This window comes from Limanda limanda, chromosome 5, assembly GCF_963576545.1.
Source record: "Limanda limanda chromosome 5, fLimLim1.1, whole genome shotgun sequence".
NCBI lineage: Eukaryota > Metazoa > Chordata > Actinopteri > Pleuronectiformes > Pleuronectidae > Limanda > Limanda limanda.
This window is the reverse complement of record NC_083640.1, coordinates 19,984,024-19,998,605: the sequence shown is the minus strand read 5'-3', so window position 1 is coordinate 19,998,605 and position 14,582 is coordinate 19,984,024. Positions and strand designations below refer to the sequence as shown.

General features: G+C 41.0%; 2 protein-coding genes across 3 annotated transcripts in view; both read right to left on the bottom strand.

Annotated features, from left to right (window-relative positions):
* sh2b3 (SH2B adaptor protein 3) overlaps window positions 1–1,308 on the bottom strand; it is a 46,881-nt gene extending 45,573 nt beyond the window's left edge. For both annotated transcript variants that reach the window (XM_061071844.1, XM_061071845.1), the window contains exon 1: window positions 1,014–1,308. The gene's annotated coding sequence lies outside the window, so the exon portion shown is untranslated. The remainder of the gene's footprint in view (window positions 1–1,013) is intronic.
* Window positions 1,309–3,433: 2,125 nt separating this feature from the next.
* pheta1 (PH domain containing endocytic trafficking adaptor 1) lies at window positions 3,434–9,572 on the bottom strand. The gene is made up of 3 exons (XM_061070828.1): window positions 9,473–9,572; window positions 8,901–9,009; window positions 3,434–6,494 (listed from the first exon to the last, which is right to left on the bottom strand). Exon 3 carries the CDS (start codon window positions 6,451–6,453, stop codon window positions 5,554–5,556), a length of 900 nt encoding a protein of 299 aa, XP_060926811.1. The 5' UTR covers window positions 6,454–6,494; window positions 8,901–9,009; window positions 9,473–9,572; the 3' UTR covers window positions 3,434–5,553.
* Between the last annotated feature and the right edge of the window lie 5,010 nt (window positions 9,573–14,582).

Below are 14,582 nucleotides of genomic sequence, written 5' to 3'. Positions count from 1 at the left end.
GTAACGGTCACTGATGGAATTCTGTTGGCTTGTGGCACTTGAGCTACTAGAAAGTTACAAATAGTGTTTGTTGTGTACATCTTTAATGTCAGCTATCCACACTGAAGTGATGCCAAGCCGGTCATTTACAGAAGAATCCTGCTTGGTCCTCGTGTTATCATGTCTTTAGGGGCCTTGGGGCAGAAATGCATTGCTGGGCCCCAATACATGATAATGTATCCATGATTAATATCTGGCAACCCACAAACCCAACCAGTACTCCATCCACTGGTTGATAGACAGATATTTAGTGGCAACAATTATGATAATTGATAATTCACAGGCAACTACATCTTAAATATTAGAATTTGGAAGTTTCATAATTCACTATGACAGTAAACTCAAGTTGTTTACTGATAAAAAGTAAACAAAACAACTTTTGAACATGTTAACTTAGGCTTCAGAGGATAATGAGCACATATTAACATTTTCTGACATTTCAGGAGAAGTGACAGTAAACATTTTAAACTAACTAAGTTCTCTTGTGAGATTGAATCAATTGTTGTGGTTAAAATAAGTTGGTAGACGTCAGACTTAACTTTTACCAAAAAATAAAAAACATCACAAACTAACTTAAGACAATAAAAGTATGACGGCCAGATCCTGCTTTAATTAGGTATATTTCTAACATTGATAAAGTTGTTTATATAGTGGTTATTAGGGGGGGTGGGGGGGGCTGGCTGGTCTGAGGCCCCTGGGAAGTTGGATAGAGCCTCAAAGTTTAAAGTTTAAAAAGTTTTCTTGTTGGTTATAATTCTTCTGCAGCGCCAGGAAGAAGAAGAGGAGGAAGATGAAGATGAAGAAGAAGAAGAAGAAGCCCTTTAACTGAGAGCACATTCTCTTGAGTATTATTATTATTATGATCATCAGTGCAGAGAGAGTGTCACCTCCAGCGGAAGCTCGGTGTTGCTCGTGCGGTTCGTCCCCGGGTGGTGTTACAGCAGAGTAATGAGGGGGGGGGGGGTTGTACTCACGTTCTCCGTTATCTCGGACGGGCACCGACCGCAGCACGACAACCGACCGGCCAGCTGGAGCTCGCATAACGGAACTGGGTCGAGAGGCGTCTAGAGGAACGCGAGGCGGCGGAGGGAGAGAGAGCTACACGGAGAACTAGAAGAAGAAGAAGAGGAGGAGAAGGAGGAGGAGGAGGAGAAGAAGAAAGGGAAGAAGAGCTCTCTCATGGTGAGCGCGTGCCACGGCTCATCCCGCACGCGGAGCACAAACGAGGAGGAAGAGGAGGAAGAGGAGGAGGAGAAGAAAGTTTCAGACGCAAAGTTCAGGCGAAAAAAAAAAAAAGTGGCGACTCCTCATTTCCGCTGTCAAAAAAAAAGAAGTGCCGCGATCCTGCTGCGTCGACTTAGAGGAAACTCAGCGCGCCGCTTCCTGTGGACGCTTTTCAGAATAAGAGTCGACCGATAACTTGGATGTTTTCACTCAAACACTTTGTCCACTCCTAGATTTGTTTTAACATCAAACAAAAGAAAAAGTACACAAGCTGTTTTTGTATAATTTCAAATATGATTATATCGTAATCACTATTTATTTATTTAGCATCCTGTTGTTATGTTTTAAGTTGCACCCAATGAAGACTAGCTGTGCTTAGTTGAATTTACAGACCTTTTATTAATCCAAGTCAACTTTATTGTCAATCTGCTTCATACAGGTCAAAACTGGATTCAAAAGCCGTTTATCTCTGATCCCCGGTTGGTCGACAGAACCTATAAGTACGCGCCATATTAAGTACTCAAAACATAGTATATAGTAAAACATAGCACACAATCAAAAGGCACACGGTGGATAGGATGAGAGTAGTGTATTTACAGGATTTATTTTGTACATACTGGCAGCTGTAGTATGATGAGCAGGTCAAATTACTACAAAAAGCAACAGGTCCACGTTAGCATTGAAAAGGAGTTCAGGTAGTTTAATGGCTTGTGGCTTCAGGGATTTAAAGATGGACATTTTGTTCGAACAGAAACTGCAAAAACTCTCAATATTATATAATCCATTAACAAACCACTTTCTAAATCTCAAAAAAATGTTGGCTTACCAATATTTTTTAATTTACATATTTTTGATCCTGTCATAAAAACTGACTAGATGTGCTTCATAGAGATATATATTATGGCAGAGCTGAACTTACTGCTTTATATTACACTGTACAGATAAAAAGCTTATATAATATACTCTGCATATTTATTTTCTTTTATGTTGGAATACCAGACAGGAAGTATCATGCTGTCTACAATAGTTTGCCCATTGGAAGAGTTTGGTATGTGAAAGATGCACAAACTCTCCAGACTCTCCACAGACACTGTTGGTTTGCTGACTGTTATCTGTGGATGTATTTAAATGCTTCATCAGTTATTTTTTTAGTTTCACATCCTGCATCAGTTCTGTCATAAAGTTTGAATTTTGGCCACAATAGTTCTTTAAACTGATTGAGAAAGAGAGAAAGGAATGGGTATTAAATGGAGCATTTCTATAAACTCACACTGAAGAGGTTATGGTCGCCAGTGGAACTCAATACACCAAACTGATCGACAGAGCAAGAGACGACTTACTCTTCATATTTATCTTATATTTATTTGTGATCTTCCCATAATGAGAAGTGCTTACTACACATAAGATAAACCGTCACTGAATCCCAATGTTCAGTAGAAGAACTAAAGGAAGAAAAGATAAGCAAACATTTGGGCCTGAATAGAGGAAAACAAACCTGTTGTATTTCTGTCTCCTGAGGAACAATATATATATAAAAAAAATGTGTTTAAATTAAAACAAGAATATAAATAAAATAGCAGCTATAGCACAAGGGCAATTAAACAAAAACAAATTCACACAGCAAGAAATAAACACTACCCTTGACAAATGTTGTCAAATAGGTGCAGCAGTGTCTTTAGTGAGGTGCCAAAGTGATGCAATTAGTACCATCAAAGCATGGTATATGTAGTATGTGTATATATGGTGCAATAAAAGCATTACAATGTCTATAATTAGTAACAATGCTTGAGTTATCTAAGAAAAGGGGAAATTAAATCAGTCTCTTCGGGTCGACAAACATTGGATAAATCATTTATTTGTCTCTAGAGACTCAAACGGGCTGGTTTCTGTCGTCAGATAGTTCAGTTATATTGACCTGTCTCAGTTATCGATTTACTTTAATTCAAAGGATTGATACTGACTAACATTGATACACAGCGACCCCTAGCGGGAGTCAGGCTGAACAGCACCAAGAATGTGTGAAGTATTCATGAAGCTCAGCCAATGCCAACAAAGGCCATACCGATGACTAAAATCTGTATTCCTTACAATTCACATTATTATCATCAGTAGAAAAACTAAACCATAAAACACGTAGGGATCATAGAAGAATTGACGACTCACACCATAACATATTCACACAGTTTATTAATTGGCTAACAGCAAATGCTTCATTGACAAACATCTTTTCAGGGTAACATATCAAAACAATGAGTTAAATATTATTGATTTTTTTAACATAATACTTGTATTGTGTGCTAGAATACAGAAAATGTATACTAAAATCAAAAGGTTGAGGGAAAATATTATCATTTTGCATTTAGGTTGCTTTCCTCATTTGGCACTCATTTGACGCAAATGATAAAAGACACATACTTTTATCATTTATGTGTTTAATTGGAAGTGTTCTTAAATTCCCTTTAATATTATTGTAAAACTGACTGTTGGCATTTGTGATTACAGTAACATATTTCTGGAGTTCATACAATTGGCAGTAATGCAACAATATTATTTTGGATAATACACTTTTGATATTGCTTCATTAAAACACACAACCCACACTGTACCGTTCCTTCCCACAATTGTCGTTTGTGCACAAGCACTGTGCATTGATGCCGACTGAAGCAACTGAGCCATTGTCAAAAAACGTGATTGCACCGAGATGAGTCGCTGTCGGCACAGGAGCAGAATAACAATTGAAAAGAATATTCAAACCCTCCCACCACTGTGGTTCTATGGAAATGCTTACAAGTGTAGTAACAGAGGTATAAAGATAACATAAGGCACGTATAAAAGAAAATGTAAAATGCTAAGTGATTGATATAAAATGCGGTATGAGGAATCATTTTAAAAAGGCCCATTTTGCAAACTGCTGGTGTTAATTTTCCAACATGGAATAGTAGATATTTCAACACAAAAGAGGTCAGATATTCACATACAGTCAAGGCCTCAGTCATTCAGATCAACAAGTTGTGAAAAACAAACACATAAAATTAAGTTTTGATTGTAAGACATGTCATTATTAGAGAATTGTAGCAAGTGTAACGTCGGCCAAGGTCAAGGATAAACAATCTGCTTTTAAGAAATACAACAGTCAATAGAACTCAGTGACAAGTGCTCTCATGACACAACATCATCTGGCCGCTGGCTAACAGGGGCTAAAAATACCAGGGTGTGCAGCTCTGAGCGAGACATCCCGCTCCCACCTCGGTCCCGGGTGACTGTCGAGAAGATGCTCTGACATTAAAAGGTCTCTGAGGCGAGAGCTGCCCCAGTGGGAGTACGGAGGAGAAGCTGGACTCGTTTTTCCCACTAACAACACTTCTTATCCTGAGAGCTGCCTCATTTCTCTGCTAAGAAGATCTTGGTTTGATGTTGTTTTAAAGTTGCAGGAAACCTGAAATCATGAATTGAGATGCCAATGGATAATTTAGAAGGTAAAACAAACTGCTCAAACATTTACCTGGACCTTCTTTAAATTTTATCTTCTTATTTCCTGATTCAAGCACTTCAAGATGTTCACGGTTTCAACATCCACAGTAAATAACTTGGACATCACCAGGGACCTGATCTTCAATGCCCAGTGGTTGATATATCACTATAGCATTAAGAACCACTTTGATTCGTTTTGTCATTTGATCGTAATTTAAGTGACCTTTTTAGTTTCATTAGCGTATAAGCTTTTTCCCTTCCATTAGAAAAATACATAACCTTGTTGATTTTAGCAGCTACATGTGGTTTTTTGGGGTATTTTTCAGGTGCTTGGCATAATAGTTTGTTAGTGTAACTTAAGACATTATTCTTGATCTTTGTCCTACCGCTTTAAAGAAAACAGACTCGACAACAATCGTAAAAGTACATTTAGAAGCTCGATGGGCAGAAAAATTCTGAATCAGTTTTATCCATTACATGGCCCAACTCTTGAAAAAGTTATGTTGTCCTTGGCAAACAACACGAGCAAAAAAGAAAAAAACTATTTGGAATTTCAATTTTTCTTGGAGTGGATAAAGATATTTATAAAGTGGATAGTGTTATTCTTTAAGACTGACTGATTCACCTGTGCCAGACAAGATTTAGATCAATCTGCGATTTTTGCATTTGTATTTTTTGATTGGAGTTAAGACTGCATTCTGGAATTAGGTCCAAGCTTTCTCGCCTTTCTGCTGGGTCCAGAAGGGTGTAACATTTCAGGATGTTCAGTAAGGAATGATCTAATGTGGAAAAATAAATGACCCATTTCATTCATCATCATTACTGGCTCTGCAGCCACTGCATTCTCAAGTCCTCCACCTCTTTGCCGTACCAGTCATGGAGTTTGGAGAAGCAGACGGTGCCGGGGGAGACGGGGCTTTCCAGAGACGCTCCTCTTCTCCTCGGTGGCACTGGTGGAGCCCTCACCCCCTCGGCCCCATAGCCGATCACAGTGCTACTCCCAGACTCTGCACAGGCTTCCCAGGCCGCACTGGAAGACCCTCCCTCAACGAAGCCATTAGCCAAGGCAACGGGTGGTTTACTCCATGCAACCCCGTTCTCTTTGGAGCAGCCAGCGACGAGCTGCACCTCATCCAGGCTGCTCCTTTGAGCGGAGAAGGGGACTGACATGAGAGGAGCACTTGATGACGACGATAAAGAGGATGAAGACGATGAAGAAGAGGATGCTCCTGACTTAGACCGCGAAACATGGCTTCGCCTGGACAGCTTCGACCTGCCCTGCAAGCCTCCAACTGCACCCCCGACACAGCTGCCTCCTGCAGCCTCCTGGATCTCCTCTAGCTGCCTCTCCAGCTCCTTCACCACCAGCCTCATGTAGTCGAAGCTGGCCCTGGACAACGCTTTCACCCACGACTCCATAGCCACCTGGCTGTCAGAAGCCATCTTGTACACGCGAGCTTTGGCACAGTCGAACTTGATGGCGAAGGCGAACTCCTCCGCCGACTCGCACAGCTCCACGGTGCATCCCTCCAGGACGATGACGCCAATGGGCTCTCGGCTGTCACGCTCCTCAAAGTAGAAGAGCATGTTCCCTTTCAGGATACACCAGCGCCGGTGATAAGCCGTGTTGCGCTCGCCCTTTTTGAACAGGAAGCCTGTCTTGTCTGGTGGGGAGTCACAGGTGGCGTAGTGCGCAACGCTGCGCTCGTTCAGCTTCATCTTCTCCCCTTCTTCTTTCCCTCAAAGGATTCTTTATTCACCTAAAAAAATATGGGAAAGGGAAGAGGTCATCCTGCGGTTAAATGGATTAGAGCCTACTGCTACAGGAGTCTGCAGCTTTTCCCTCCAGCAACTAACCGAACCAGCAGATTTTTCTTTTAAGCTGTGCTAATCGATGAAAAGAAAAAACAAACTGCAGACTGTTTGCTCTCAGTGCTACATAATGCATATTTTTTTGTTTACTGACATGGTGCTATAGAAATAACAGGGAGATGTTTTTGATGTTCAGAAATAATCAGTCTACTTGCTCTGCTCCTGTTAAAAGGAGGTCAGAGCCGAGGGTCGGTTGCAAAAGAACAAACAAACAAAACTAACCTGACTTGAACCTACATCCTGGTCTCCTCCCAACTGAACCTCCCAGCCAGTCCCCATAAAGTAAACACTGCTCTTACTTTCATTTCCCCTGTGACGTGACAAGTGTGCACACATAACCTCGTAAGATAATACTGTGGATATAGTATAGTATAGAATAGTATGGATTTTTAAAAACACTTGGAAACATAATTAACAATTATTCCAGTTAATCACTGATGGAACAAAACACAAACTCATTCAATTTGAGTGTCCTTTTTTAGAATGTTTAGACCCTTTTTCTTGTTTCCCTGCAGTGGAGAGACCAACCCACTGCAAATACAGGTCAACTTCAAAGCCCGACTTGTTCAACAGGAGGAAATTGTTGGGTTGTATGCTCTGTAGTCACATGTTCAACTGTAAACCAGGGCTCGGGCCTCTGTGAAAACAACGACTAATCCAATTTTAATCTGTTGACAAGAAAGTATTTCAGTCCAATGACAATGGTTTAACTACAACACCGTTTTTATTGTTACCTCCACCAGGGGGGTTATGTTTTTGTTTGTCTCTATGTTAGCAAGCAGGATTAAAACAAAAACGAATGGATGGTGTCATGGAAATTTCTCAATAGTCAAGCACAAGTCATTGCAATTGTTCTTTCTGGAAGTTTAATTCTACATCTGCAGATAGGCATCTGCAGATGGGCATCATCGTACAAAACCATGGCAAAGATTTCATACAATGAGCAATGACATACAGGAAACACAGCACTTTTATACATTTTCAAGCTCCTCCTGGAGAGAAACACATGTTATCGATTAACCTCTTTGATCATTAGAAATAGGTGATCAGTATCCTGTCTTCTGCTCTGTCTGAGGCCCCTTGAGTGAAAGATCTGTATTCAAAGATCTCTTATCAATGTTTTACAACCCACTCACATCCCCTGTCATGTGACGTCATTGTTAGGTGACCCTGTGAGTGACAAAGTCATGTTAGGTGACCCTGTGAGTGACGAAATCATTGCTAGGTGACCATGTGAGTGAGGAAGTCATATAACATCAGTTGCTTGAGCAACACTCTGATATGTAAGGGAATCCATTTGCTCATCTTTCTATACATTAAAGTTGTTCCTTCCATCAATCAATGCCCAAATGGTAAAATTGCCACCACAATGGTTTTTAATTTTTTTCCCCCGGTGACAGTGGCTGAGGGAGTAGAGCCGTCCTCCCCATCTGTTTGCCGAAGAGTCCTTGGGCAACATAATGAACACTGGAGTGCCCCTAATAGAAAATAGTGCTGCCTATAGATGCACTGTGTGAATGTGTGTGTGAACGGGTGAATGGCAATAAACTGTACTGATAGTCTGATTGGTTATCAAGACTAGAAAAGCTGCTACTGTATATAAACACAGACCTTTTACCATTCCCATGAAACCTGTTGGAAGGATGAGGTAGAAGTATGGTTGGATTCATGCTCTCTTAAACCTTGAGTTATATTTTTGTTGATTTCTCAGCTAATAATTAATCGACCTTGAAAAACAGTCAAGTGTAGGTGACTGATGTGAGTGTGTGTAATTTGGTTCAGATCCAAACCACAAGAACGGATCAAGTGAGTAAACATGTGACGTCATGGCCTTGGCAGAAGTACTCTATGTACTCTACTCTAGTGGCCTTCTACTTATCATTGAATTTGTGTTGTAACTTTTAAAGTATAAATGCTTCAAAATGACAGTTTTAAAGGTTCAGTGTGTAGAATTGTGTGACATCTAGTGGTGATGTTGCATTTTGCAGCTGAACACCCCTCACCCCTTCCAAACATGAGGGAGAACCTGTGGCTGCCTTCAGTTGCAATAGAAATTCAAAAGGTGTTTAGTTTGTCCAGTCTGGGCTACTGTATAAAAAACATGGCTGCCCCCGTAGAGAGGACCCACTTCTGATTTAAAGTATTTAAATACAAAGGGCTCATTCTGGGGGAAAATTACAACAATTCATACAATTTAGATGGAACACACAAGTGTAAACATATCAATGTCTGCCACTAGACCCCTCTCACTTAAACCTCACACACTGGACCTTTAACGGAATGTGTTTACTTACGTGTTCATCTCATGTCCAGCTGCTGTCCACCTCTGTCCTCCCATCACATCTGGAGCTCACCACTCAACATGTCTCCATCTTCTCCTATCTCCGTCAGTCAGTCTGAAGGCTGGAGGGGGGGGGGGGCAAAGACAAATGCGTTAACCACAGGATCCAGCCTCCGGGTTCTCTACAGCAGGAGCCACGTGAAGCTGACCAGTCTCTGGATGAGCTGGTTTTACCCTCCCAGTGGGCTGATGGTGCAGTGGGGGGGCAGTGATTCAGTGTCCAGCAGCTGTCTGTCTGCCCACACGCGTTTGACACATCAACACTTGAGAGGGAACATGTCTGTGACTGTGTCTCACTTCACACTCACACACACACATACACACACACACACACACTCACACACACACACACGGACACACACTCCACCGACAGACGCCGCCCCGCTGAATACAAATGTGTTTCCCAGCGTCAGCATTTTTCCCCTCACGACCACAGACACACACATACACACTGAGTTTAACCCACAAAACGTGCTAACGTGATGCTAACAAGATGCTAACAGGCTAAGAGTCCCTGAGAGTTACCTTCAGACGATGACTCCTCCTCTCGTCGGGCTCATAGTCTCCCCGTTATTTATCTTTTACTTCTCCTCCTTCCTTCCTCCTTTCCTTCCTCCTTTCCCTTCTTCCCTGTCACGTGACATGACGGCGGGGTTACATGGCTGTGTGGTAGGAGGAGAGTTCGACCGGGCGGGGACACTTCTTCCTGTCGTCCCCGGTAGAGAGGGAGACCGAGCTGGATGTGCGGCGGGTTAAAACAAGCGTACCCGCACCACGTCGTCCTTGCCCTGGGAGCAGTGGCGTATCTGCACAGCTGCTCCCGGCGGCGCGGGCGGCTACACTTGCACGGACTTTTAAACATTATGGAGCTTCTCTGGGTTTATGTGGTTCAGATGTGACAAGTCCAAGTATGGTAGTTTTTATCATCATCATCATCATCATCATCATCATCATCATCATAACCATCATCATATTTATCATCATAATAATAATCATCATCATCACAATAATAATAACAACAATACTAATTATATCACCATCATAAAAATAATAATGCTATTAATAATAATACAAACGTAATAATTTGGTAGTACTTGGGCTGAAAAGACACATTATAATGATAATTTTTAAATTAAATTCAGTTTCATCATTTAGCTTAATAGATAAATAGATGAAAACGTATTTTAAACTGAAAGAGCCAACTTGTCTGAGTTACTACAATATGAGAGTTTAAAAGAATATTGTAGTTATTGTTAAAATCGCTGCCTCAATCTATTCATCATTTATTCTTTGTCCTTCATGGTTTTTTTTTTATCAACCGTTGTTTTTCTATTACTTCACTCAAGTAGCATTTGTAGAGCGGAAACAAATAAGTAATAAGTCCCCTGAGTGAAAAATAATCTGCAGCTGTTTTTGATATCTCAGTCATACTGTTAATAAAACACAAAATCTGCTCATAAATAAATCATGAATATAACAGCAAGCGGCAGCCCTGTGAAGTTGCAATACGTCAATTACAAGTCCTTCATTCATAATTCATAATTTTACTGTCACAGTTACATCACTAAGACATTCAACTATGACTTTCTTGACAAACTGTTTTAAAGCCTGATGAACACGTAGACATGAAAGTGCCGTCTTATATGTGGTAATATGTTAGCGACCAAAAGCTAATTGTAACAGGTTGAGTCCTTTTGAGGAGAAAACTCTAACATTGCATCATGTGATGTAAGATAATCATGTGTTTTAGATGCAGAATGTTGATCTTCAGATATGGAAATTGTAGCTTTACCCAAAACAAGATGAGAAAAGTTGCAGAAAATAGAATGAAGTACAGTTACCCTAAAAAATAGAGTAAAGTACGTTACATTATATTTCTACTGAAAACTAATAAGGTCTCATATCGAAGAGTTTCAGATTGAAAAACCATAGATGTTATCTTAAATATTTCATTTATTTCTACAGAGTCTGATCTGATGGTGACCTCTATTTCATTTCTTCATTGTTGTCAATTTCCTCCAACTAAAAGTGCACTCTGTATCAAACAGCAAAAAAAAGCTCTGCTTCAAAAAATATATAACTTGCATTACTAGTTTCTCATATTAATCATATGCTGTGGTATTATGTTTAATACTTTGGGTCAGAGTGTGGACCTGCTGTAGCAGAAATAGATTTAAACAGCCAGGGACAGAACATCAGAGTTAAGGTTTAACACAAACACGTGATGTATACATGTTTTGTTACAGGGGCTTTAACGTCACATTATATTTTCTGAGTACATTGACTCTCTGTCCACACATGTATTTAATAAATCATTTATTATATATTATATGTCAGTTGTACTTACCACTATACCACACTGTTTATGTTGGTTTATTCTGCTTTCACAATGTACGATTGCACCCATGAACTCAAAACACAGATTTTTTCCAGTTCATAGATATGTTCTTGCAATGTTCCAGTCTGAAGACGACCTCTCTGTTCTTTCAGTCCCTCAATCTGAACCGCTGGCTGCTGTGGGTGATGTTATAGCGTGTGTGACCATGACAAACCACTATGAATTCATTAGACTATATACTGGAGACAGCCAGTGCCCTAACACCACCAGCCTGCTACCTCAACTCACTAATCTCCAATTAACTGATGTAGCTGCTGATGCGATGTAATGTATTTTTCTCTCTGAAAGGTTTGCACCCACTGACTCTTTAGCTAACGGTCATTACGTGCAATGCGCTCGCAATCAGATTCATTTACTTAATTCCACTCCCAGCTCACAGAGTCTTGACATTATGAAGGATTAATTTGCAAGAGCACAGTTTATAACAGAAAATGCAGACATAAAATCAACACTCTGGATACTTGAAATGTTTGCCCACTCCATAAAACACAAACGGACACACAGACATTAAGTGCAAAGTGTTTACTTTTCACAATTATCTTTCCAACAGTTTCTGGACAAACAGCAAAATATCACCGATGGCCTTTAGAGACATCCCAATCATCTTTAAAACAGATTCTTGATTGATGCAGGATTTGGTCATGAGTTCAGTCTCTGTGTCCAGTGAGAACAAAGAAGTGGAGCTTAAAGGTGATGATGCCTCCAGTCTGAATGGGGGGGGAAAACTGTATGCATCGACAAAATGCTCATATATTTATATAAAAATATATGATTTTAATTGTCTTCTTGTAAAGTACTATGTTATACTATAGTTTTGATTAGTGCTGCATGAGAGAACGAATATTTAATTGTAAATGCTTCATCGGCCTAAGCAGCATGGTAATACCTTGGAAATGCATCAGGATTATACAGACTGCAGAATTAACCCTGATGAATATCATTTAAGGAGATGTGTGTGTGTGTGTGTGTGTGTGTGTGGGGGGGGGGGGTAGTTCTAAACTCTTTATTATGGAGAGCAGAGCTCCTCCCTGCATGTTGGACCCACCGACAGACGGCCTCTTCACAGAAATGCATAGAAAAACACAGTGATGGCAGTACAAAGTGAAGAGTCAGTCATGCATTCATTCATTGCCGTGCCTCCTGTCTGATAAAGCACAACTAGGTATTTGGTTTATGCCGCTTCTCTTCTCCACCCAACATTTTCTTTCTCGTTCTGTTAAACTCCTCGACGTGATAATGCTGGAGCACTTGTTTTCCATCCATACAAACACCATCCTGTTGGTAAATATAAATAACTTATCCTGCTCTGCCCTTCTGAAAAAAAAAAACAAACACAGGTTGTGAGCTTTCGTCAAATGACCTCTCAGTCATCCAACACAATATCAAAAATATCATCTCTTTAAATGTTAAAGTCTCTGTAGAAAAATGTCTGAAATATATAAATATCCAACATGTCCATGTGTATTTGTATACAAAGAATATTTGATGCAAATTATCACTTCTCCAAGGGTCCTTTAAAGCTGTAGCTATACCACACTGCACCGTACGTCTGCATGTTACTGTGGGATATAAACATAGCGTGCATGGCATCAACTGAGCACATAGATTTAGATGTAATGAACACAATGTCTGGACACAGATCAGTGACCACGTCATCATTCATTTCGAGACCAGTAGTCTTTCTAAAATACACAGTGATTGTGCATATGGCAACTTCTGACATAGTGTTACCTTCTCACTATCTGCAGACGGCCAGGCCGACATGTCAGGCTCTCCAGACACAAACAGTTACAATTTCTAAAAGGCAAATTCCATCGGTTGAATGGAGCTATTGATATCCATCTGAGTATGCACAGAAAAAAACGCCTGCGTAGACATGAATCACACACTAGCTGACATCATATCACCCCATCTTCTGCCTCTTCTTCTTTACTTTTGATGAGAGGGGTTTCAGCAGCATTCTAATCTCTAATTCCACTATTTACAAGTAACAAAAATATCACCTCCACAGCTATAAATTCTTTCTGTCTGTATGTCGCTGCATACTGTGACTGCCCTCGCTCTTTTCTTCTGTGGCAGTAACACGTGCCTGGAGGCTTTAGTGCCCAAAAACTATGAATTTGTCCAGAGGATCTTGTCTCCTGCTGATTGAGAGCCATTAGAAAAGGTTGCTGCTTGGCCTCGGCACCGGCTCCTCCCGGGGGGGATCAACCACGCGTTCGATCACTGTGTGAAACAAGCATCCCTTCCACTTGTACCTCAAGTAGCTCAATGGGCCCTGCAGAGGGAAAAAGGAAAAACGCATTAGTGTGAAATTCTGACTGTACACAGGAGAGCCACTTGACCAAGTAATCACTGCATCAAGCTTGTCCTTTTTCACCCAGCAGAATGAAAATATACCAAGGTGTGATTCCCCACGGAGAACCACCGGTGCATACGCAAGTCGTCAAAATTAATAGGACTGAACCGCACAATTCTGAATGTTCCCTTCTGTGAAAAAGACAAAAGCGAAGACTTCATGTCTCTCCTTAAATATCTGTCACCCCCCCCCCCCCCCCCCCCCCCCCACACACACACACACACACTTTCTCTCCTTGGAGTCTGGAGTGGTTCATTGAGCAGAGGACCCCATCTGGGTCAGCCTGGCTCTTGCAAATCTGATTCTGTTGTTGAAGACGTTGTTTACCTCCTCCGCGTAAGGTGCAGCTGATGCTTCTAACTTTTAACAACGTCCAAAGGAGCGTGAAATCCTCCACGTTACGTCTGCTTCGCCACCTCAGCTTTCTAAGTTGCACCGAGCCATCGCGTGCCCTTTGACTCCATCTCACACACATGGCTGCATGTACTCGTGCATGCCTTTTTTGCGCTCTCATGCACCTTTAAACACACACATGTATCCTGTGGACATTAAAATGCATGCATATGAGTGCACGTAGGGCATTTTGACGAAAACACACACACCCACTCAATCTTCTTCATAACTTTGTCTGACTCACAGATGAAGCGGCTGCAAGACGAGCCAGTCTTCGTGCCTTACGTCCACCAGATTTGCTTTTGAATCCTCTGATGTTCGGCAATGTGGGGCATGACTATTTTGCAGTCTAATGTACTGTGCATGCAGTATCTCCACTACAGAACAGTTATTTGGCTCCATGCATTTCTCACAACATTTGAATTTTCAGCGATCATAATAAAATGTAGCTGATGGAGGGAAACAGAAAATCTAAGTTAATGATG